At 46.6% G+C, this 26,088-nt stretch overlaps 1 protein-coding gene across 5 annotated transcripts in view; it reads left to right on the top strand.

Annotated features, from left to right (window-relative positions):
* The window catches only part of FGF13 (fibroblast growth factor 13), a 445,305-nt gene that overhangs the window by 370,436 nt on the left and 48,781 nt on the right, over nucleotides 1–26,088 (top strand). For 3 of the 5 annotated variants that reach the window (XM_043570385.1, XM_043570381.1, XM_043570383.1), the window contains 2 exons: nucleotides 10,932–11,042; nucleotides 16,871–16,974. In XM_043570385.1, coding sequence (XP_043426320.1) covers nucleotides 10,932–11,042; nucleotides 16,871–16,974 — 215 coding nt within the window. Of the gene's footprint in view, nucleotides 1–8,039; nucleotides 8,955–9,232; nucleotides 9,364–10,931; nucleotides 11,043–16,870; nucleotides 16,975–26,088 lie in introns of those variants that run through there. The other 2 variants (XM_043570382.1, XM_043570384.1) reach the window with 2 other exon arrangements.

Raw genomic sequence — 26,088 nt, 5'->3', positions numbered from 1 at the left:
TGGTTACCATCAGCCACCATATCAAGTTATTACAATATTACTGACTCTATTCCCTATGCTGTATTTTTCATCCCTATGACCTATTTATCTTGTAACTGGAAGTTTATAGCTCTTAATTCCCTTCACCTATTTTACTCATCCCCCAACCCCCTGCCCTCTGGCAACTACCAGTTTGTTCTCTGTATCTATGAGTGTGTTTCTGTTTGTTTGTTTGTTTTGTTTTTTTAGATTTCACATATGAGTGAAAGCATATGTATTTGTCTTCTCTGCTTAACATATTTCACTTAGCGTAATACCCGCTAGGTCCATCCATGTTGTCTCCAACGGAGCTATTTCATTCTTTTTTTTTTTTTTATGGCTGAGTAGTAATCCATTGTACGTATATGCGACATCTTCTTTATCCATTCATCTATTGGTGGACGCTGGGCGGCTTCCACGTCTTGGCTATTGTACGTGATGCTGTAGTGAACATAGTGGTGCATCTATTTTTTCATTTTTTGAGGAACCTCCATACTCTTTTCCACACCGGCTGCCCCAATTCGCATTCCCACCAACAGCGCACAAGGGTCCCTTTTCGCCATATCCTTGGGCCAACACTTGTTGTTTCTTGTGTTACTGATTTCAGCCATTCTGACAGGCATGAGGTGATACCGCATCATGGTTTTGATTTGCATTTCCCAGATGATGAGCGATCTTGAGCGTCTTTTCCATCCGTGCGTGTTTGCCATCTGTATGTCTTCTTTGGAAAAATGTCTATTCAGGTCCTCTGCCCATCTTTTAATTGGATTATTTGCTTTGGTTTTGGTTCTTCTGACAGTGAAGAGGGGCACTGTTGCCTCCCTCAGTGATTCCGTTAAGTATATATTTTTTTCCAGACCAAAGGATACTAAGATTCGGACAGAGACAATAGGCGTGGGCATTTTAGTGGCAGGAATGCAGTGAGTAGGGAGGTTTTTCAAATATGCTTTCAATATATTCAAATAGCAACCGAATCCTAGTCGTCTCATTTGTTAGCTTAAAGGTTTGTCATCATCATCATAAACTTATTTAATAACTGCCCATAGGCAAATCTCTGCTCTCCAAGCTCCCCCCTCCAAGCTCACTATGGCATACGTGCCAGTCGAATCTTCATTTTGATTGGTGTCTTTCCAAAGGGATTACTCCCACTAGACCCTGTGCTGACCGCAGTTGGAAATCGATCAACTCCCGTACACTTGAACATCGCCGGTGACCATACGTGCTGAACACAATCAGTGGGAAAGGGAAGACAACTGGTTTACAGGCATGAAATGAAAACTCGTTCATGCCCATCAGAATATCTGCGTAGCACGTTTTATTTCTCCCAACCCACAGAAGGCGTCATGACCATACCAGTCATCAGTATTTCATGGAAAAGTACGTTCCTGGGGACCGGTTGCAATAGGAGATCAACTTGTTGCCAAGTGATTTAAAGTGTAGGGGCATAAAAATCCAAGGTTTCTTTGTAAGTTCTCTCGGCTGCGGGGAAGTCATCTGCCCTGCTAAGAAGTCGGCACTGAACGTCCGTTTAACCCAGTTTGAAGTCTGGCTTTGCCTGAGTTCGTTCCCCAACTTCCTCGCTCTTCCTCACCCTCCAAACCCACAGAGTTAGCTGTGCCTTATTTTTTTTAAGTGCCCCACAAGATCGCACTTGTATTTTAGTTATTTTATTTGCTTCTCTTTTCTCCTCCTCTTGGAGCCAGGGGCAGTAGAGTAGCTTTATGAAGTCAGAATGCACGGGCTCGGGTCGACTTAGTTCTATCACTTCCCACCTGAACGAACTCATTCATTAACCTCTCTTTGCCTCAGCGTCTTCATCTGCAGAATGGGGATGAGCTCAGAAGGCTGTTGTAAGCATTAAATGAGCAAACCAGGATAAAGTGCTTAGGGCCTGGGATATAGTTAGTGCCCAATGCGTAAATTCAAGCTTTGCATCCTTTAGGGTATAGCTTGGTACATGGCAAATAATTCTCAGTAAGTTGTGACTAAGTGAATGAACAGTTTTGCCTAGGACAAATTCACTTAGCTTCTCCTGCCTCACATCTCTTTTTCTTTTTTTAATGTTTATTTATTTTGAGAGAGAGAGGGAGAGAGAGACAGCAGGGGAGGGGCAGTGAGACAGGGAGAGAGAGAATCCTGACGCCCGAGTTCCCGTGAGCTCGTGACCTGAGCCGAAGCCCCGAGTCTGGTGCTAAACTGACTGAGCCACCCGGGCGCCCCCTCACATCTCTTCTCTAAAATGAGATTCTTAACTGAGCATCAAGGTCACTGTTAGGAAGTCAGGTTCTAAAATTGCCACAGGTCTTCAGTGGTTGCAGGAGAAGCTATTAAACAATTTCCATCTGTTGATGATACTCCTAGCTATTTGTCGGAAGGGAAAAGCTTGGAGCAAATTAGTTAGAATGGCTCCTGGAGAAACCCCGGATCTCAGAAGGCTAGTCCTGGGCCTCAGACCATGGACCCGAATACACTGTGTGCAATATTTTTCTCTCTTTTGGCTGAACTCGGGCTTCCCGTAGCCGAAAGCAGGTGGCACGAAAAAGCTTACGCTGTGGACAGCCAGTGTTCCCAGTATGAAAAGAACTGGGAGAACTGGAATGCTTTACCTCCCTGCCTCTGCTGAGTAGTGGTGAAGATAGAGTCCACGAAGCATCCTGTGGGCCTCCGAGCACCCCCAAACCCCAGATGACCCGACTCAGACCAGGTCCTGGTGTTAACGTACCCCTGGGGCTGAGAAACCCAGAATGGTTTTGAGCAGTGATTGAGAATCGTTTCATTTGGTGAGAAAGGTGGTGATGTCTTCTTAAAATGTCACTCTAAGAAGTTATTGTTCAACATGGAGGAAGTATGCAAATAGCTGTGTAGAGATAGCGTTCGTTTTACGATTCCTTTGTTCTAGAAAAAGGAAAAAAAAAACATCCCTGAGTTGAAAACTCATGCCATAGTCCCTCTTTTTCTGTTACCCAAGCCAAGAGATAGGCAGAGCCAGGCACCACTGTCCAGAAACTCAAATTGCAGACCCAGTGCCAAGGAGGAAAATGTCGTATTTAAAGGGCTGGACTTGTACCCGTCAATTCTATTGGCCGAGGATCTTGGGTTTAAATACTGGCCACCTGTGGACACGCCAGGAAATCCTAGAGCTCATGAGAAATCACGGAGTCTCACGAGACTTCACCTCCCTCATCTGTGAAAGGGCAATAGTGATAACACCTACCTTATAGGTTGTTAGTAGGATTATAGAAAATCGTGTTACGGCACTTAAGTCGCTTGCCCAATTATAACCACAGTATGTACTGACTGTTGTCTCCATTTGAAACCCCGGTTTTGGCAGAAAAAAAAATGTATATATATATATGAAAGCAGAGTGCAGAGTCTTGAAAACCACCCAGGATATCTGCAGGGTTCTCCGATGAATCACAGACCTGTCCTTCATCCCCTCCTTGGAATCTAGAGGATACCATTTCTTCTGAATTCAGCAGGTTCTCCTGCCCCGATCCTGCGAGGTGTCTGAAAAGGAATGTGTTAGGATTCTTAATCCTGAGAGAGCCATGAAGTAGTTTCCGAGACCTCTCTGCTCCTTTAAAACAGGGCAAACCTTGATAGGAAATTGGTGGAAACAGCTCCACTGGCAAATAGGAAATGGATCCAGAGTTCCTTATGGCTGATTGCGAATCCCGCCCCGTATGCTAAGCAATAGTGAACGTTAGATCATTTGCAAACACTGCATTCCCTTCTTCAAATCTTGGGTTTAGGTCACCTTCCCCCACAAATCCTACTTCCTGAAACAGCTTAGATCCAGAAAAATTACTGATTGCCTGCTTTGGCCTCAAATCCTCGCATCGTTTTTTCCCCTTAGCTTTGCGTTGAGCTTATTTCGTTCACCGGGCAAGAAATGAACCCAGTGTTACAGGTATTTTGCCTCTGAGTCGGACACGTGTTTTTAGTCGGCCGTAAATGTTTCATCGTCGACACACTTTGTGTACGTTTGTTAGCCACCAGTCAGCTCATACAACAGCAAGCGTTCCTTCAGAATCTTTGAATGTCATCAAAGAAAACTGAATAGAACTCCGAGAAGCCGGTGCTTGTGTTAGCTCTAGATGTTCCCTCACCACTGAGGCAACTCATTTGGTTAAGAAGACATTTACTGTCATCTGCAAAGTATTTCCCCCGCCTTGGGCCAGAGAAACTTCACGAAATGATTGTGACTGCCTTGACCCACAGGATCCGAGTTCACCCAGTAGGATCTTCCAAAGGCAAAGGCGCGCGCTAGCTCCCGTGCCCCATCAGACAGGACCTCGAACTTTCTCAACACCGCTATCGCCGCCCCCTTTCCAAGTGAGCGCTTCTAGGTTGCAGGTCACGGGCGTGTTTACTAATCCTAGTAGTCTTAAGGACCGAATGAGAGCCTCGAGGGGAACCAACCCACAGACCCAGTGAGGTAGATGAGGTTTCTGTTGTATTCATAAAGCTTCCATAGAAGAACCGGCACGCCGTTATGGTTTTGAACAGCCCTTACGGAAAAAAAAATGTTTTCTCCTTGTACGAAACTTAAATCCCCACCTACGGAAGCTGAAGTTCATTTCCCCGTGTTCTCTTTTCATGATCAAGGGCGAACCCTCCACCCCGGAAGCCCATATTCCTCCCCAGGTTTTCTTGATTAAATGGCCAAGCAGGTAATCAGAGGCCTTGAACTCGATGTTGCAGCTGCTATGGCTAATTAAATGGCAAAGAGCTGAATTCGTAGATATGATTAATACCATCAGGGTGCTCTATGGTTTTTGATGTTCATAAATTATGACTGAACAATAAAATTTTTATATGGGTTATAGGATTTTTCCCTGACTTTTCCTTCTGAATGCAAATCAGAAGAGCCAATCCATTTCTTCAAAAAATTGGTTCTGGAGACCTTTGTTTCTGAAGCATAATTCCGCCAAATGATCTGACTAGGAGAGACTCTTTGCCAGCTAATAAATGTGTCAGGTTATGTTACAGAATACGGTAGTCACTCTTTCTGTCCCTGGTATTCCAGTGGGACATAGACAAGATTTCTCTAAGTTGCATTTTTCTTCCTGCTTGGAGTTAAGCGGCAAGAGCGTTTGCTAATGGCTTTTCTCTAATCTCCTCATTTGTATTTCTAGCCAGTCGTTTCTCTGGGCTTTGGGACATAATTAGATGGCCACAAACGGTGGTACTGGCTGCCCAGTCTCTACAACACCCCCTCTGCTGTCCTACTCCGTTAACGGTGAGATGCCGGTATTGCTCGTCCTCTTTTTCTCCCTTTGCGCTCATCGTCAGTCTTTCACCCGGGAACGGGTCACGGAGAGGTTTTGAGGGACTGTTAGTGACGACGCAGAGCCAACTGGCAAGTGGCTCCCATGATGTTTACCTTCACGAAGGACGGGTGTTTGAAATCTCTCATTTTCGGAGTTTCAGAAAGACGGCCAATTCCTTCCTGCGCAGAAGGTACTGAGGCTGCTCCTGATATAGGCTGTCTGAATTCTCTCATTTTTACTCATCACAGTCACATCTGTTTGGGTTTCTGTGTCTCTCCTGGAGATGCCTCTTGAGAGCAGATGCCCTCAGCTGCTTTACAGCTCATCTGAGGCCTGCCAAAAGAGATTGGCAGAGAACGATCAGCATCCTATGCTCTGATAACTCGCATAACTCTCCCTGAGAGGAACGCTAAAACCTGGCTCCCTTTAATATTGTCTAAAGGATGACTTTAAGGATGGGCAAACTGTAGCCTCAACAGGGCAAATGACACATCCAGAGTCACACAGCCCATTCGTGCCGGAGGCAGGATTCAAACTCAGGCCTCCTGTCATCCAGGCTAGAACTTTTTGTGAGTTGAGCTCGAGAAAGGGGCGAAGGATGCTTTTTCTTCCTCGAACATGATCAAGGAGCGAGCTGGGTGGACAGCACAATGGGAAGAGGAGGTCTGGGAGGAGCAAAGGCGAGCGATATTGGGAAATTGGGAGCCCTGGGGTTAAGCCGGGGACAGCGTGAACGGGTAGGAACAAAGGAAGACAGGAGAAAAAGGCACTGTGGAAATAGGCGTCAAAGGAAAGCCCTTCATTCTTCCACTCAGATGCCATCCTGCTGGTGGGGTGGCAGTAAGACTGAAAGGAAAGGCAAAATAGCTTCTCCCGGCCTTGGGGGTGGGGGTGGGGGTGGGGGTGGGGAGCTGCAGTTCTTTCTTTCATCATGCCTTCCTAAAATGAACGGGGTCTTGGCACGGTTCTCCTTGGAGAAGTTGAGGCTTCTACTCACACTCGTCTTGGAGTTCAGAAGCCATCTGAGAAATACACAAGAGCTAGGAAAGGGTGAAAATATCTGCTTGATTAATGGCTAAGCTGATTGCATAGTGATTTGGATCCAAAGTCAAAATGGCTTTCCTTCACTTTTCCCCTGGATGATTTCCCCCCCACCCGGTCCGGGGCCTCTGTGAGTTAAGGGAAGGGACAGGAGACTTCTTATGATCTATAGGCAGTCAGATCACAGAGAGTTAGAGGCCCAGGTGCTCAGCGGAAGGTAAAAGCAGGCCGAGAGGGAGTAGGAACCCCTTACCAGTCCCATTCCACACCCCACATATTTGGCCCTGGCCAGATCTTCTTCTGAGGCCTCTTTTGGTGAGGTTATTTCCCTTCGGGGTAGCTAGAATTCGAATCCCATACATTCTGGGCTAGGAACCCTCTTCCTACCCTTAAGAATCAATGTAAATCAGTCACTCATCAATTATTTTCAACAAACGGTTTATTGAGCACCAACTATGTGACAGGCACCGTGCCAGGAGATGGGAATATACTGATGGCCAAGACCCAGTCCCGATTTTCGAGGCGTTCCAAGTCCAATGGGAGCGAGCAGGGTCCCCCCACCCTGACAAGCATTAATGTCTGTGTGTCGATTACCCTGCAGGGAATTTCAGCCCATTTGGCAGGACGATCCTGGGACCCTCCACCTCAGTGCCTGCAGCCTTCACCCCAGCCTGCCTGTGTAGACACAGAACTGCGCTTCTCACAGGGCAACAGACACTTCAAGACGGGGGAGGAGCGGAAGCCCCTGGCGGGGTGGCGGGGGGGGGGGGGGGGAGTGAAATCTGCCAAAGGCTCAGGTGATCCAGCTCTGATGGGCTAACAAGCCCGACAGAGTCTCCTGGCTGGGATCTCAGGCAAGAAAGAAGGACCGGGATCTGGGCATTTGGTTTTGCATCATATCCCGAAAAGATCTGGAAAGCAGGGAGGAAGAGAGGTCCAGCCAAGAATGTAGCGGCAGCGTTCCCCAATACCGCTCACTGTACCCGACCCAAGCTCTCCGCTGGGATCCCGAACCCAAAGGAACGATTTGGGGGCGGAGGAAAAGCGGGGCTCGGACCGCACAAATTGGCCTGAAATTGAAAAGTCAGCAAAAACCACTGGGTGGCAGCGTGGCGTGCGGGCGCAGCTCTGCAGTGCCCGCTGCTGCCGGTGCTGCCGCGGCCGCCGCCGCGAGGGCTGAACCCGTCTGCGAGCCCTGGCCTCGCTCCCGAAGGGCTACAAGTGTCGCCAGGCGAAACGCCTCGGCGGGGGAGTGTGTTTGGGGGAGGGGGCTGCTGGCAGTCGCAGACCCGGGCGGGGGGCGGGGGGCGGCGAACTTCCCAGGGGCTCCAGCCCGGGGCAGCGTGGCCGGCTCAGAGTCCGGCACTAAGGCAACGGTCCCTCCCCCGCCCGGCCCCCCGCGTCTCCAGGCCAGACCCCCCTCCCCGCTCTCCCTCCCCCCCCCCCGCCCCCGCTCTTCCAGCCCCACCGCCTCCTCCCGGCGCCCCCTCCGCCACCGCCTCCTCCCGAGGCTCGGCTCGGGAAGAGGAGGGCAGGAGGCTCCGGGCGGTGGGGCGGCGCCAGAGCCCCTACAGGTGTTAGCGCGCGGCCCGCCGGGGCCTCGGGGGGCGGGGCGGCCGGGCGCCGGCGGGCTGGGCTCCGGGAGGGAGGGGCCGCCGGAGGAGGGGGCCTCGGGGAGGCCGCGGCGCTCTTCCGGAGGGTGCCGGCGGCGACCGGAATCCTATGCAGAGACTGTGCCGCGCCCAGAGCAGCAGCAGCAGCCGCCGCCGCCGCCGCCGCCGCCAACGCCGCCGCCGAGATGCGAGGCCGTTACCTGTTTGATCCCCGTCGGCCAGCTGGCACGGGCCAACTTTTCCCGGTGGCCAGGCCCCGAAGTTGCAAGGACTAGTCGGAGGCTCGGAGGGGCCAGGGCGAGGGCGCGCTCCCCCCGCGCGCTTCCTCCTTCCCCCCCCCCTCCCGCCGCCCGCGCTCGCGGCCTCTCTCCCGCCCGCGCCGCTCCCTCCGCCCGCCTCCCCGCTCCGGCCCCCTCCGCGCGGCACAGGGCGGGGGGTGCCGCGAAACTCCGACCCGAGCCGCTTGGACTCGCACAGTGTCCTCGGGGCGCAGGGGCCGAGCGCACGCAGCCGCGCCGCGCCGCCTCCGCCGCCAGTCTCTCGCCGCGATCCCGGCCCGGGGCCGTGGCGTCGGCTCGGACCCAGGCAGCCCGCAGCCCGCGCGGGAGCCGGCTCACCGCCCGAGGAGCCCGGACGGCATGCTGAGCCCCCTCCTCGGCTGACGGCCGAGCGCGGAGAAGCCCGGGCGAGCGCCGGCCGGGGAGACGAGGGCGGCCGCGGCGCCAGACCGAGCGGGGCGCGCCGCGGAGGAGCGGGAGGCGGAGGCGCAGGCGAAGCCGGAGAGGGGCCGCCAAAGAAGTGGTGGTGGTGGGCGTCGTGGCCATGGCGGCGGCTATCGCCAGCTCGCTGATCCGTCAGAAGAGACAAGCCCGCGAGCGCGAGAAATCCAACGCCTGCAAGTGTGTCAGCAGCCCCAGCAAAGGCAAGACCAGCTGCGACAAAAACAAGTTAAACGTCTTTTCCCGGGTCAAACTCTTCGGCTCCAAGAAGAGGCGCAGAAGGAGACCAGGTTGGAAGGGGCGCTTGGCCGGCTGTGGGTTTTGTTTTTTTTTTCTCCCCCACCCCCATACTGAACGAGCGTGGAGGGGGCTGGAGGGCGTGTGTGGAAGCGTAGGTGAGTTTGTCGGGGGCCCATCTGGTGCGGATGTGGCCACCTAGCCGGTGTGCGTGCGTGGGAAGCGATTGCTTTCTCGCCGCCTTCGTAGCGGTAACTGGCTTGCTGCATTGCAACTGCCGTGGGACAGGCGCAGAGCCCGGGGCCGTCGCCGGCCCCGGGGGGGGGGGGGCGCCCGCGGCTTCAGACGTGCCACATGGGTGCATGCCCCGGGGGCTCTGCGGGCGTCACCCAGACGTGGCTGCCGTGTGTGTGGCGTGGAAATTGCGGGCGCCGAGCCGGGCGGACACCGCTGCCCGCCCTAGTGAGCCCGGGGAAACCCTCCTTTGCCTTTACCCCTGCAACTCTGACCCTTCCCCTCCGAGCTCCCCCCCCCCCCCCCCCCCCCCGAGGACCGTGGGCTTCGGCGAGCGATCCAGGCGTTCCGTTTCTTTGCTCGCTTTCGAGCTCCTCGGCCCAGACTTGACTTGTGGTGCACCTTTGAAATATTTGCTGGGGAAGGGGGGAGTGGATTCCTAGAACCTTGTGGCAGAGAGCTTGGTGATCTGGCTAGACTAGTGAGACCGGTTACTCGCGACCAAAATGCAGGGTTGACGAGCGCATTTAAACTCCTAGCCAGATCGTAGGTCCTTTGGAACCGATTCCGTGAGAAGAGGAGCGCGATATTCCGGTGCCCGGGGCGGAGCGGGGGGGGGGGGGGAATTCACACAGCTCTAAGTGTCAGGTTGCGTCAAGGTAGCCCTTCAGGCGAGCATGCAGCGTATTTGGCCGATCTTCACCAAATGAATCCTTTACGCTCTTTTCTTACTTTTAACGAGACAAATAATACAGAATTTCAGACTCAGTCATCAGTTTGTTCTTTCTCTGTTTATGTGTTCCGCACGCTATGGGATGGAAACGCAGACATCCATTTTCTGTTTGCTCGAAGTTTTTAAGGCATTGGCTGTGCATTGGGCTTGTTTTCGAAAGGCGGAAGCGGTTGCAGAGCATGATTATGTGGCCTGAATCATCACACACACAATGTTTCAGTGCAGGGGACTGTGTTCAGTCAAAGCAAATTTGGGATAGCAGGGTTGTTCTTGGTGAATTAGGTGCTTCCTTAATCTGCGGTGATTCGTAACTGAAAATCAGTTCCATTGAGAAACCCGTGTGGTTAGATGATCATATTTCTGGTATTAAATGTGAAGATAAGTATAAACTCCTTTTCTTTCCTCCCCACCAACAAAAACCCTGCCCTTTTTGCATCCACTTTCCCTAAGCATAACTAACACGATAGGGTATGGTAATAACGGTTGGTTTTTTTTTCTCCCCCCCCCCCCCCACCTTTTCTTGTATCACAGCTGGGTTTTCCAGATTATTTGTGCCTTTTCAACATTCTCAGAACGGAGGGGACTCCATTCCCTCCGTCTTCGAATAGCGGTGATTCTGAGGGAAGTCTTTTTGTTAGCGTGGTTCCTGGTCCCTGGTGGGCAAACCACTCTAACTTACCTTCGTATTTCTCCTTTTCCTTCCACGTGAAAAGGGGCACGTTGTGAAAAGGCAGAGCCTGCCGTTTGCCAACCCATCCCGAACGCTCCATGAGCTAGAGTACCGCTCTGGAAGCTGGGGCACACGCTGTCAGAAACCAGCCGCCGTCAGAAGCTTTAGGGCTTGGCCGAGTCACGAGGTAGAAAGCAGTCGTTTCTCCGGTTTGGACATTTCCTCGGAAACTTGGGGGTTTGCTTTGCGCGTTTTCTGTCCGAGGACTCTTTAAAGTTGTAGCGTGACCCTTGACAGCAACGTCGGCGAATGAAATCAGAATCTCGGATCCGAGTCTCTCCTGCCGCCTGTGCACGACTTAGCGATTGATGCAAATTCCCATTCTCTTTGCAGAGCCTCAGCTTAAGGGTATAGTCACCAAACTCTACAGCCGGCAAGGTTACCACTTGCAGCTGCAGGCAGATGGAACCATCGACGGCACGAAAGACGAGGACAGCACTTACAGTAAGTGACTGCGAAATAAATAGTAGATCCCCAGCCCGTTGCTGACATGGCGCGTTTCCTTCATTTATTTATTTGTTAACGAAGGACCCTTGCTAAATTCCGACCCGAGGGCAGAAAGGCTGCCAGCCCCGAACTCGTGTTTATGCGGGTCAACCTGAAGCCAGTTGAACGTGAAAACTGTCTAAAGTAGCGAACTGCAGCAAATGATGTGGACACCGTCTGGAGAACAATCCAAATGTCATCTCCATGGTAATCTGGATAGATTTATGGCTGGCCTTTGGATTTTTATTACTTTTTTCCCCCACAGAAAATTTACTCACCCACACACCCGATCCCGAAATAGCACGTTATCTCTACTCTTAAGAACCGGTCTCATCCCAAGAGAGAGGAGTGGTTTCATGTCTAATTGGGATTTTAACAGTTGAGATACCTCCACAGGTGGGGAGAGGGATTTCTTGTAGAGTTTTATTTATTTATTTTTTTTACCGTGCTCTGAAGGCCACGCTGGGACCATAATGGCGAACCTTAACCAAAAGGGAGCACGTCGAAACTAAAGTCAGTTTTGTTATTTCTGATGATTGAAGTAAGGTGAGTCTAAGCCGTGACATAACCTTTTGATGACGTGTGCTTTATTTATTTGAAATAAGAGAAACAGACTCAAATAGCGAAGCCCTCTCTTCACTTCACTTGCATGCTGCAGACTTTTGCAGACCCAATGAAATATTCCGTGAGGCTGAAACACCTACTTCTCACAATTCGTTCTCTTGTTTTCCCTCATTTCTGTTGCATTTCCCTCAGGCTTTGGTAACTTCCCAGAAACATCCCCATCGTCGGCTCAGAAAGCAGCCAAGGAAAGCCGATCAGAGTGGTAACAAGTCCTCAGCGGCATTTTTAGAGATGTTTGGCCGTAGACAGCAAGGCCATAGACAGGGGTCCCCATGTAAAGTGTCAAGACAGTTTCTCACCTTTTAAGAATGCTCCCCGGGCTGATGGCCAAGCTCTGACCTCAAGAGGAAGTCACCTTTAATTACCCTTGAAGAAAGCCCTGGTGATACCTAGGATGAAAAACATCCACCCTAAATGGTTCTCACTGTTCTTGCAAAATGCTGTGTTACCGCTGTGATACTAAAGTTCTACAGTGAGTATCCTAGACGATCTTTTGTGCCTACTCTTCCGCTTGAAAAAATGAGTCAAGGGTAACTAGAAGGTTTTACCGTAATCATATACAGAATACAGACGTTCGTACGCAGGGATCAGTAGTAAAACATTCCCGTAAGTTTTATGTAGAATCAGCTCTTAGGGAAGGAATTGGGAGGGTGTGCATTGGTCTGGTTTTCAAAGCGCCTCGGCAGAATAGATCCTTTGGGCGTTATCGAAAGGAAGTTATGATTAGCTGCTAATGAGCCCCACCCCGTCAAGTTTTCCCCCTTCCACTTCTGACCTTTTCTCCAGGTTACAATCGGAGAAAAAGTGATTTGGGAGCTAGTGTTCACACGTGTCGCTTGAAAAGGAAAAATTCGTTCGTTTGTTGTGTTTTGTAAACAGCAGTATGTCAAACGTGTCAAGATCATACGGTATGTGGCCATTTTAAGAAACGTATAGACACATATACATACACACGTCTATTCATACACCTTCATACACATACATTATCTAACTGCACACAGGCTTTAAATCATGGAGTAGGTTTTACTTGTCAATTCCTACGTGTTCACAGCCCCTGCCTTCAGTTGTCATATGCCTCTGATACGAATGGCATTTCTGTGTGCTAATGATATTGTAAGACCTTGAAAGAGTGTGGCCTGATAACCAGAATCTGTGTTTAGGCAGAATGTAGTAATGAGAGGTAAGTCAAACGGTAGTGGTAAGTATTACCACAACATGAAGCCTACAAGTGGAAAGCATCTCAGAAGAGAGTCCAAGTCTGGGGGGCTTGACCCTACCCCGGATGCCAAGTGTGACCAGAAGCCGGGGGGACTAGGTCATCTTCCCAATTGAGGATATTGGAGGGCACAAGTCATCATGCAACAGGAATGTTTCGTGATTGAAATGATTATTAAAATGATCATCGTTAGAGTGCAAGTCCAGCCATATACATTTGTTCTTTTTTTTCCCCTAAAGCCAAGCAGTTTTCTTGGCATTCATTAGTTATTTTAAGTGAGTAGAACAAGACTACAGTTGGTTTCTGATTCACCTGTAACTCCTTTGTTTATATAGTATTTCCTTAATGTGTATTCCTGGAATTGTGTTTGTATTTTTCTTATTTTTTAGCACCTCTCATCATTTTTTCACATTTAGTTCAAATCGATTTTACGACCTTTTAATCCTGATGTGGTAAGCAAAAGCATGATAAAACGAATTAGTTCACGTTTACCCAGATATATCGATGCCTAAAAACATGTGTTTGGTATAATACATTTAAGCTGACCTTAGATTTATTGCAGTGGTAAATGTCAGTTCAATAAAATCTCATCATGAGCATATCAGCCATTGTAAATTATGTATTTCCCCCTGAAAAGGAAAAGATGATAGACATTTCATGGCAGGAGTTTTATCATCTGCCTTGGGTGCAGTGAGGGCTATTTTAAAAGAATAGGCAACTTTCCCTTTAAATGTCCGGGAGTGTTCCCAGTTCAAGGTGTCGGGTCTTCCCAATCTACATTAAGATGTACTTTGATTAATTGCTCCCTTTGAGAAGTTGACCTTAGCCCAACTAATGAAGAAGGATGACCTCAGTGTCCTATTCAGTAAACATTAAGTGCCAACTTGTGCACATCTCTGAGAAAATGGTCCCTTCAAGGTCGAAGGAGTTTGTTTTTATGTAGACACAGCAGAGAACAAACAAGAAACAAAAGCCTCATTATTTGTTAAAAGTTTATTCAAGGGCGCCTGGGTGGCCTGGTCAGTTAAGCATCCGACTCTTGATTTCAGCTCAGGTCATGATCTTGCGGGTTCATGGGATGGAGCCCCACGTCCAGCTCTGTGCTGACAGCAAGGAACCTGCTTGGGATTCTCTCTCTCCCCCTCTGTCTCTGCCCCTCCCCTGAAAGCACTCTCTCTTCCTCTCTCTCAAAGTAAATAAACTTTAAAAGAAAAAAAAAAGCTTATTCAAAACTTTGATGGAAATGGCAGATGAGATTTTAGGTACTTAATGAATGTGTTTTAGATACACAAATGAAATCAGTCGTTTTCTGCTTCTGTTTAGAATATTTTCATCCTAATTGAAGTAATCTCTTCTGTCCATGAGAAAGTATTCCAGATTTAGAGAAACATAGGCACATAGGAAAATAGTGATTCTGCCCAAGCTTACCCTTGCTATAATTTCTTTGCATTAAAAAAAAAAATTTTAATGTTTATTTTTGAGAGAGAGAGAGAGAGAGAGAGAGAGCAAGGGGGGGAGGAGAAGAGAGAGAGGGAGACACAGAATCGGAAGCAGGCTAAGCTCTGAGCTGTCAGCACAGAGCCCGAGGCGGGGCTTGAACCCGTGAACCGTGAGATCATGACCTGCGTCGAAGTCGGACGCTCGACTGACTGAGCCACCCAGGCGCCCCTCTTTGCATTTTTATTTGGAAAGGCTGACAACCCTTTAGACTTTCAGCCAACCCAGTTTGTTATCTATCATGAATGTCTAAAGAAAAGACTGGACTAGTTAGACGAGCCGCTGTCCGCTGCTGCTTTCTTCAATATTTGTGTTTTAGAGTGCTGAGTTTTTATTTTGAATCGGGTTTCATAGAAATTTATGGTACATAGTGAAAAATTCATGTTCTACTATATTGTTAATACCATTATTCAAGAATAGATAATCCTGGGCGTGGATTGCTGATGGTCTTTGCTACTCTTCCACTTACTGCTCTCTGATGTTTGGAACTTAAGCATTTTCTTGCTCATTAAAACCCACACCAGCGAATAGTTGAGGCACATGGTGAAAAGCAAATCGTTTTCGCTTTTTTTTTTTTTTTTGCTTGTTATAAGCTGCGTTAAGAGAACTAAAGAGGTTCCAAATATTGTAAACAACGAAGTTCCAGAAAGAATCCTGAATTTCATCTGTCATTCCCTGTCCCCTATTAGCACGACTAAGCTACGATTCAGACCCAGGCCGGTATTCCATTTGTCTGATAGTACGTAGTGGTATGGCTTTTATACCAAACCCATATGGAAGTTTGTGTTTGGTTTTTTAGAACTCAGAATCTTTCAACTATGAACTTCCACAAAATGGGAATGTGATGATCTCTCACATTCCAAAAATACAGCGCTGTCACGTTTTCACCATACACATTGCTGTCAGTCCACAAATGTGTGTTGAGCACCTGCTGTGAGCGAGGCATCATCAACAGAAAGAGATATATACATGACATACTCAAAGGTATCAGACTTCTTTCCTATGCATTGCACTGTCAAAGATAGCTTGAGATCCTGGCTTGCAATCTGTGCAATTACTTTCCTTCACCTCACATAACAGAAGGGCACAGCTTTTAATATGATGAGCATTGAATGGGATGCCATCGGTAGCATGTGGTAGGAGCACTTGGATTTTGAACCGTACGATGTCCTGCTCCTCTTTGCTAACACCCTGATTTTCAGGGAAATATACATTGTAGGCTCCCCAAGGAATATTTAGTTCTTCATTAATGTTTCTCATCTATATTACCCCACCTATAGACATATATGTAACATATATAACACATATATATGTTATTCACTCACACACACACACACACACACACACACTTACATACATCAAGGTAAGAGGTCTCAGAAAGTCCGCTCTTACCCATGTGGGGACTCTTTTCCACTCTTGTTCAGAGAGATGATAGCAGACTGATCCATCATCCTCCATGAACTTACACACCAAGGCAAAAATCATCAACGTTGGTCTAGGACTCTTGAGAGAAAGGTGCACAGGCTGGCTTCAAAAGATGTGTGTGGCAGGCACTACGTTTTAAAAATGTACTGTTTTATTTTTATTCACGGCGTAGGAGGGAGTAGACAGCTGGTAGGGGGAGGACGCCCACCGGTTTTCTCCAGTGAGTGGTGTGTAATTGTGGGGAGAGCATGGGTGTAAGTTTCACGCACTCAAACCTTCAAATGGAGAAACGGAGACCTCTTTGGTACCAGCGGGCTGCCGCCTTACAACTATTTTGCTAAATAAACAAACAAACCTCTCGACTTCATTGTTTGTATTCCTTTCACCTTTGCTCCTAGAGACGAAAAGCTGGGCATACCCACCACCCTCTTCAACCCTGTCTTGGAACACGTTGGTTCTTTAAGAAATACTACTCTGGGAACCTAAGACTACAAAATGCCTTTTTTTTTTTTTTCTTCCAAGGCCTGGATTCATTTTGGGGTTGTTCCATTGGAAATAATACAGATAATTTAGATGAGGGAGTTGCACTGGTATCTTTTCTAAGATTCTAGGAATCTCTCCCCAACTGGTAGATCATAACCATGTCTGTGAATTTCAGCAGTCGTCTAGGGGAGCGGTTTAAAATAGTTCGTTGAGGATAGAGCTCTTTAGTGTATAGACCGATTCCTGGAAGCGTATCGCTTCAAAAGCATCAGGATTCCCTACTTCCAACACTATACAAACCATAGAATTGTCTTCCAGTTTCCCCAGGGTGTTTGAGAATATGTAGCTATGGTCCCAGTTGTGTGACTGCCACCAGAAATCAAGGGTAGAATACTAAAGGCCCTATCTGTGGGTAAATGTATATGTCTGTCTATTTTTACCAAGCACCTGTTACTGTTAGAGGGCCAGACCTGCTGGAAACCTTGAAAAGCTATGGAATTCCGAATGATGACTTTGTTTTCACATTCTTTGTTTATTTCAGCTCTGTTTAACCTCATCCCTGTGGGTCTTCGAGTGGTGGCTATTCAAGGAGTTCAAACTAAGCTGTATTTGGCAATGAACAGCGAGGGATACCTGTACACCTCGGTAGGACTTTCACTGTGTTCGTGTTTGGACTATTCTGGTTTTCATCTGATGTGAACTAAAATATGCTACATGCGTGTAACCGTTGCAGATTTCTGGGATATGAGGAAGAATGTTCTTGATGGAAATGTCTCCTTTGAAAGGACAGATGAACTTCCTGCGAAAATTCTGTCTATTGCTAGTTAACTATTTGCAGCTAACAATGTTGGGTTAACATCAGAGATCCACGAAACGTTTTCGCACATGATGACGCCTGAGTTATTATTTTATGTGGCGTATAATAGAACGCTCTGGCTGGCTGTCTTGCGTTGCACCTGCGGGGAGCAAAGCCATTTCTGTAAGTCAGTTCAACATCTATTGATCCAGCTTTACCCTAAAGAACTCAAGGCGAGCTTTTCCTCCAGTTAACTCTAGGACATACAGGACGGTTCTGGAAGTTGCTCTCTTATCTGAAGTTCAGTTGGGGGCACATTTGTTGTCTGTTTTTCCATCAAGCACGTTTCGGCCTCTCTGTGTGTACAAATACCTGCTGTTCGCAAGAAATGTGTAAATAACGTAGACAAGACTTCAGCTTAGGAATATGAGGCCGAATTAAGCTTTTTAAAAATGTTTAACGTGTAGATATAGGCAGAGGTGGTGCAGTTACCAGGGTTAGGATTTCCGTCTTATCGGTAGGTCGAGTTACAGGTCGTAGGAGACCACTTAATACGTGAATTCTCTGTAGTCTTCGTTTTGAATTTCCTGTGTTTTAAGAAAAGGCTAGGATGTTGAAAATGGAGAAAATTGCTTGCCCAACCTCCCACTAGATAGCCTCGAAGGAGGCTGTCCCCACGATTAGAGAAATGTATTCCTCTAAGCACCAAAGTGGTACTTTTTTGCTCTCGGCCATTCCCTGGATTTATTGCAAAGCCAGGCGTGTAATAAGGCTGTTGGGAGACGTGGTGGAGACTGTGTCATAACCCTGTGTTTTCAGAGGCCAAGATGGGAAAGAGGTGAGAGACGAGTAAGACCACGAAGGACCCGTTCATTTGGCAAACCGGGTAGTTTGTTTCATATTACAACAGAATATTATTCTATTGTGGCATAATAATCCTCCAACCCTGGTCGCTCTCAGCATTCCTGTCAGGCCATTTCAGCTGTCGTGTTTGATAAGTGCAGGGGTGTTATTATTTTTACAAATGATAAACTCGGATTTATTGTACCATTCATGACGTGTGTCACTAGTTAATACACTGCTATTCCTGCAAACGATAGGAAAGGGGATTTGTTTTTCAGATTTGTGCGTTAAGGTAAGAGAATTTAATAAAGAAGGATTTTAATTAACCTCGTTTAGATCCACAGACTACCTCGACAGGGCCAGATACCAAGGTAGGTCGTTAATAAAATAAATGACTGTTCTCTGAAACTACTGTGCAGGCATGGGAATGAAATGGAATGTATCCGAGGCATACTTTTGAGAAGGTAAATACCAGATGGCGTAGGAAATAATTATTAGGCAATAATGACTGGTCAAGAATCCAGAAGGGTGAGTTTTTTTACAATCTTGCAGCAGTTAATTGCTTTTTTTTTTTTTTTAATTTTGGAAATAACATTTAAGTTAAAGACAAAGTCACGTACGTTAGGTAATATGTCAGGTCCCCCTGCTCAAGAAAATCAGGGCATTCGGTATTACATTTAGGGAACTGAGGTCAAAAATGCACAGCCTACCATTCAGATTGACTTATTTTAGCAGATCGGTAAATGCCAACATGAGCTCCTTTCTAAAGAAGACTTCCTGGGAGGAATCAGCCTTGTAGATCCATGGGCTTCCTTTCCATGATGGGCAAGCTGAGAGCAAAATGTGAGACACTCTGTATGGATTTCCCATGAAGGCAAAGCAACCTTAAGTTAAGCATTTCCTATTAAGGAAAAGAATCTATGCTTTCGTCAAGGAGGAAAGCTGTCCGATTGATAATCCTGGAGTTCGTACAGGGAAAGAGATCTAACTCATCTGCTCCAGGAAAGAATCTGAATCTTCTCCACGATAAGTTTCCCAGTTCTTCTCATTGCTCCTCATGGACTATGGTGTGGACTCCCTTTAGCACGTTGACTAACATCCTCAGCGCTCCATTTCATCATCATTTACAGTATGGTGCCCAGGGGCGCCTGGGTGGCTCAGTCGGTTAAGCGTCCTGCTTCCGCTCAGGTCATGATCTCACGGCTCGTGAGTTCGAGCCCCGCGTCGGGCTCTGGGCTGACAGCTGGGAGCCTGGAGCCCGCTTCGGATTCTGTGTCTCCCTCTGTCTGCCCCTCCGCTGCTTGCACTCTGTCTCTCGCATCGTCTCAAAAATAAATAGACATCAAAAAAGTTATTTTTTAACCTATTAGGACGTTATCGAAAATAATCTTGGTGAGGCATGACAAGGGTCTGCCTTAAGCCATCTGCACTGGCTAAAAGGACATGCAGTCTTCATGAGCTGTTTTAGAGGCAGAATCCTCGGGATTTGGAGGGAAAGCGTGACCACCGCATATGGTCAAAAGTAAAGTAGCTTCGGGTAGAGATGCTTTTTAAAACTTGCACCATGGTGGGTTATCAGGGGCCCCGGGGGGAAGGGAGAATTCTACCTTTGGCAACTGGTTTGATGGTGAAGCTGTTAACCAAGATGGAGACCAAAGGAAAAGGCAGAACTGGGAGGAAGATACCAGGGTATAGATCGCTATAGATCCTTGAAAATCTGAACGTAGAGTCTGAGAAGATGTGAGCTAGAGATAAAAACGTGGGCGTTCTCGCACGTAGGTGGTGGTTGATGCCACGAGAATAGTTGAGAGAATGTGTAGCATAAGAAGAAAAGAGGGTTTGTCAAATAATATTAGGGCATACCATCACGTAAGTGGCCAGCAGCAGAGAAGGAACTCATTGTGGCAGATGATCGTGGTATTACAAAAGCTAAGAGGGGACTTGAGTTGAGGAGACTGATGGAATGGAGTGTTGAGATTCACCTTGAGAAGAGGGATGCTGCTTCTACGATACGAGGCCGGGATGAGGACAGACGGAGACCTAGGCGTACCAAGTCTGCAGGTGACGGACAAGAAAGTTGAGCGATTTCCAGCCGAAAGACCTGTATTTTTCCCGTGAAGTAGGCCGAGAGGTCCCCTGCTGAAAATCAGAGGCATTGGGGTGGCGTCCGTGGAGATTTGAAAGAGCTGTTTGGGAAAGGGTTAGCCGGCCGACCGGGGCCGGGTAAATTACAGCTCGAGGGCCAAATCTAGCCCATCACCCGTTTTGGCAAATAAGTTTCATCGGAACACAGCCCCACCCCATTCATTTACTTCTTGTCTGCGACTGCTTTTGTGGCAGAACCCGCAGAGTTGAACAGTTGCGACGGAGCCCTCAGGGCCCCGCGAAGCCTCCGTTATTTGCTGTCTTACCCTTTACCGAAGAAAGTTTGCTGACGCCTAGTTCAGACGGCGGTTCTCAACTTAGCTACCTATTAGAATCGCCTTCTGATGCTAGCGGGTAGCCTGGGTTGAAAACCGCCGATCTGGGGCCGAGAAAAAGGATTGCTGAGAACCACCCCCACCCCCGCCATGAAGTCAGAAACCGTGAACTCCTGTGCCCTTTGTCCTTTATTGGTTTGAAATTTCTGACGCTGGTCGTCGTCTTCTGCTCTTACAAGCAGATTGACTTCACCTTTCGGAAGGACTGTTTCTTGAGGTGAAGGAAGATGCTGATCCTTGGAAGCCGTTTCTTCCTTCCTCTTTTCTATCTTCTTTCGCATTTCTGCTTGTACATCCCTCAATTTCTTTGAAATTCACTTCTACATTTTTACTGTTTCTCCCCCCACCCCTTCGGTCCACCAAATGAAGAAACAATACTGCCACGTCGTTATTGGTTCAGAGATAGTCATTTGTTTTCCATGATTAATCTCGGGATTCTTGCACTGTGCCCTCCCCCCTCCTTTTTTTTTTTCTTGTTGCCACGGGGGACAGACTTGATGTAGGCTCAGGTGGCAGGGAGAAACCATCTGTGGCACAGAGAATCATCATTAGCCATTATTTCGTAACATATTTACTTTTGTCGATGATAGAACGAAGTCTTTCGGCAACTGTAAGGAAATCATTATTCATTGTGCATAGAAAACTTTGTTCATACCTTTGGTTTTTCTTTGCCAATAATAATGAGTTGTACGCAAGCTTTTGAGAGTTCCTCAAAAACTTCATAGCATAAATAGTTAATAGCATAAATCTGTTTGTAATCCATATTGCAGAGCCGGTTGAAATAAACATTAACTACAGAAAATCAAGAGTCTTTTTTTTTTTATTTTTTTTAACGTTTTATTTATTTTTGAGACAGAGAGACACAGAGCATGAACGGGGGAGGGGCAGAGAGAGAGGGAGACACAGAATCGGAAGCAGGCTCCAGGCTCTGAGCCACCAGCCCAGAGCCCGACGCGGGGCTCGAACCCACGGACCGCGAGATCGTGACCCGAGCTGAAGTCGGATGCTTAACCGACTGCGCCACCCAGGCGCCCCCAGAAAATCAAGAGTCTTAAATGAAAGTATCATTAATGTCCTAGCATCTATTTTAACAGAGGAGTAAGAACAGATATTAGAAACGGGATAACACAAAGTCAAAGCTAAACCCAAAGCCTTTTGTTTTGATTTTGGAATATTTCAGAACCCCGTAGCAGCCTTTTTACCTGCCTGATTCCTTACCTCTCGTCCATGCTGGTTTGCCATTTCCAGAGCGCTTGGTTGTCGCTTGAGGTGTCGTTGGGGTCGGGGTTGCTAACGTGTGGACGCAAGTAGAAATCCTTTGACGAGTAAACCTTTTCCGTCTGTGTATTTCTAGAGAGGACTTACAGGAGTGATTTTACTGCCCTGTCCTGGGGTCCTGGGACTGCCACAGCAAATGAGACGCGAGATCCAAAAGCAGGTCTCTCTGAGGGTCAGGGGCCCAGTCTTGGAATCTGAAGTATGAGGACAGATTTCCCTTCTCTGCTGGATTCTTTCCGCGTACCTTAAATTCACCAAGTTTCTTCTCCCATCACAGATGTTCATTTTGATGGTCCGGTCAAGAGGTTGCCTGATTTTCCAACCATGTAGTTCTTGCTATTATTTTTTTTTTTTTCTTTTGCAACAGTAAACAATCCGTTGGGAAAGGCATGGAGTAAATAGCCTGCTCCTGAAAGTTAGCCCAGTTTTTGACATTATATTTTCAGGAATCCCAAACCTCTGTAGAAAAATAAGATAATTCATCAAAAATTTGAGAAATGACCATTGATTCTTAAGCATGCCATATAAGTTTACCACTGGCTCAACTGAGGTAGAGAAAAATGAACATGTTTTTCCCAGAGCGAGGAAACATAAAAAAAAGAGGCTCCGGCAGCAAAGGATTTTCTGGGTTTAGCATCCTAGTCCCTGGGCTTAAATACCATTATTTACTGGAAGGTTCGTTTATATTGTCTGGGTGAATTAAAATCAGTTCTGACACGTGTTTTAACTTCAGGCTGTGGGGGGCGGGGGTTGGTTTATGTTAAAAAGGCCTCAGATGCTCAGTACGCTTGTGCAGATTTGTTTTGTTTCTCTGATGCCACAATGTAAGGCCTAATTTTCGGTGCTACGACTTCTCAGGTGTAGCCCATATTCTTATATAGAAAGGATGTTAAAGGTTAGATGAACTCATTGATCAATTCAGTGTGATGGATGTCCTCTTAGCAAACATCTGTAACTTACACAAATGTTCCAGTTATGTTAAGTCTGTATATCAGCAAGTTCACACAATTTAACTTCTAGGGTTATTGTCATAGAGGCTTATAAATTTAATTAGAATTAGATGGAGGCCAGTGGTTTAAACATTACAGCTGTTGAGGGAAGTGGGATTGACTCAGTTATAGGAGGAAATAGATTTAAAATAAATATCAGCACTGTCACATCCAATATAGAAGAACATGATCATTATTAAATCAAAATTGATTTCTGGGATGGATTTTGCATATAGCCAGTAGCCATCATATATATATAATAACCCTACAAAAGCAGTAGACACAGATTCTAACATCTAATTATAGCTTTCGCTTCTCTGTATACTTCAGTGAATTTGCAAATTGTTGAATTTGATTCGTTTCACATAAAACTAGGAAAGGGTTGACTGTGAAAACTTAGCTTCTCAATTTTGGTGCCTGCATCCGACAGACTTTTTGTTTCAAGTGGCTACGGAATTGAACATTTTTTTTTTTAATTTTTTTTTTTCAACGTTTATTTATTTTTGGGACAGAGAGAGACAGAGCATGAACGGGGGAGGGGCAGAGAGAGAGGGAGACACAGGATCGGAAACAGGCTCCAGGCTCTGAGCCATCAGCCCAGAGCCCGACGCGGGGCTCGAACTCCCGGACCGCGAGATCGTGACCTGGCTGAAGTCGGACGCTTCACCGACTGCGCCACCCAGGCGCCCCCGGAATTGAACATTTTTGATGGGCATTTCCGTTTCAGACGAAGGGAATGGCAAGGGCAATTATACACATACAAACGTATTTCTGAGTGACATCACTAAGAATGGACTAGGAAGAAAATGAAATTATTTTACAGAGAGAAAAGCAGAGAAGACAGGCACATTTTATTTGTTAATGAATGGCCCTGCTAGCTCAAGGAGCTCAATTTTATGTTTTAAAGAGGCTTCCAGTGTCGGTGCTATTGAGGTAGAAGTCATTATAATTATTGTATTGAAAAATATGCTGAAGGAGCTGTGTTCACTTCGAGATTCCTTTAGAATACCAGTGAATCAGCATAATTTCCAAACCCAAAATACATTTCCCAAGTCCCAGATTATTTCACGTTTAGCTCCCTTTCCATTTCATGGAAGTTTCATTCAAATGTGAGAGAAAAATATAGCTTGGCAGTGTTTGACTATGAAATTAGATAAATCTGGTTGTTTGTAACCTCACAGTCAAGTGCCTTCTCCGTATGGTCTCCGTGAAAACATAGCCCAAACTGGCAAATTACTCAGGGTGAAGGTATAGTTTCTTAGGTGGAAGAATGACCGAGGATGGCACTTTCTCAGAAATCAAAGAGACAATCGAAGTTGGAGCTAAATAGAGCAAGATTGGCCCCGTATTCTGTTTTTGAGGCCAAGTTGAAAAAACATTCAAATGAGAGGTCATGGGGCACATATTTAAAAGAGCGTCTCATGGCTTTAAGTCAGAAGCTAAATTCACGTTTGTAGGAAAAAAGCCAGTCTCTTGGAACTAAAGAATAAAATAATTGGCAAGAACAAGGAAGAAGAATTTTAGCAAATGAAGCCAGATGTAGGGGGGCAATTCTTGCATGCGCGTGCACGCGCACACGTAATGTGCGCAAACACAGCACGCATATACAAAGACAAATGGAAGAAACCAGTCTTCTGTTCATTACTCTGTTGCTATTATGGGACTAGTTATTTTGGAATTCCCAGAATAAATCTGTTTTAAATATATATCCTACGCTGAACATGTAATACCTTTGGAGATTGCCCTAGCAACATATTTGGTAATGCTTACTAGCTTTATAGAACAGAGCAGATGAGATCTCTTAGCTACATTTTGTGTAAGTATCTAGTGAGTCTCATGTCTTGGTGCAGACAGTGCTGTTGGTCCCTCCCTTCTTATTTATGTAATTTGAATCCACCATCTGATAGAGAAAACAGCCCATCGAGGCCTTTTTTCTTATTGCCCTTCCCCCGAAAGCCGTGTCTTAAAATAGTTTACCTACCAAACTCTATACTCGTTAAGTAGTAGCTGTGATTTTTCTCCACCCCCACTTAGAGAGCAGTGTCTCCCAAAAATTACCTTTTGGGCAGGTATTTATTAAACTGATTAATAAACGTGTATAATAATTAAAAAAAAAAGACAAATCATATTATTTGTGCCAGGCCTCTTAAATATTTAAAGTAAGTTAAAGCGCCCAATTATATAACCTTCATGGATCCGCTCAAGTGTTAACATTTCCAGATTACATAAGAAAGTGAATTACTGACACACAAGAAAAAAAATTTGAAGGCAGCAGCGACTTCCCAATAGAGAAACTTTAAATGAAAGCATTCCTCTGATCGTTATAATAGCTGTAACCAAGGTTAATAACTGGCAAGCCCCTGACTAATACATTTAATATGTTTTACCCAGGCTGAATGTGTGAATAGATAACACGTCTGTGCTAAAATTCTGATTAAGTTATTCATCAGATACTCTGATGCTAACTGCTTTTGACAGTCCCGGAAGTGGAGCTGCTAGGAAAGTCAATTGATCCCTTGGACGGATTTTGCAGACGGCCAGTAGCCATAATATTGAACAGCCCCTTCCACAAGGGCCCCAGATGTGGAGAGGAATTCTGGCTCAGCATATAACAGGTGTAGCCGAACTTAGAGATGATGTCCGTTTTTACCCAAGGAAAAACAATCATTATAGATAGTTGGAAAAATCAAACGTAAATAACGACCCCAAGGTATTAACAACTTAGCGATAATACGGAAGATGAAAAAAGCTTAACGGTTGCGGGGGGGGGGGGATATGAATCATCCTGTAATACTTTCATAATTGACGAGACACCAGAAAATGACAGTGACAGCCTTCGGAGAAGAGATTCCAACTGGTAAAAACTCCATTACATATATCAAACACTATAACAAAAAAGCCCGTGCGTGACAAATCCATTGCTATAATCTGGCCACAAAATCAGCAAGGCTACAACAACAAAAGTGTTTTGGTTGTTTGTCTGGGTAAAGGATTCTCAGGAATGTCGTAGCAAGTATTTATCTGCAAAACAAGGGCTAATGAAAGAGCCTCTTTGCACTGAAGAAGATTGAGGGAGAGCCTATAGAAGATCTGGACGCTGAGAGCTTCTTTACTATATCATAACGTTTAAAGCAGAGATCTCCTGAACCACCCCACCCCCGACCCCAGCACTCTTGGTCTCAGCCCAGTCACACATGTCAACTCCCAGAGAACTGGAGGCGGGAGATAGTCTAGGAGCTTTGTCCACCTATCAATTGCCAGATCTCTGCGGAACATCCATCCACAAGGTACCAGGCACCCCAAACAGTGATCACATTGATCCGTTAGGATGGCTGGAATTTGCAGTCTTCCGTCATGCATTCGGAGCCCTGAT

This window comes from Prionailurus bengalensis, chromosome X, assembly GCF_016509475.1.
Source record: "Prionailurus bengalensis isolate Pbe53 chromosome X, Fcat_Pben_1.1_paternal_pri, whole genome shotgun sequence".
Taxonomy (NCBI): domain Eukaryota; kingdom Metazoa; phylum Chordata; class Mammalia; order Carnivora; family Felidae; genus Prionailurus; species Prionailurus bengalensis.
This window is presented reverse-complemented; position numbering and strand designations above follow the sequence as displayed.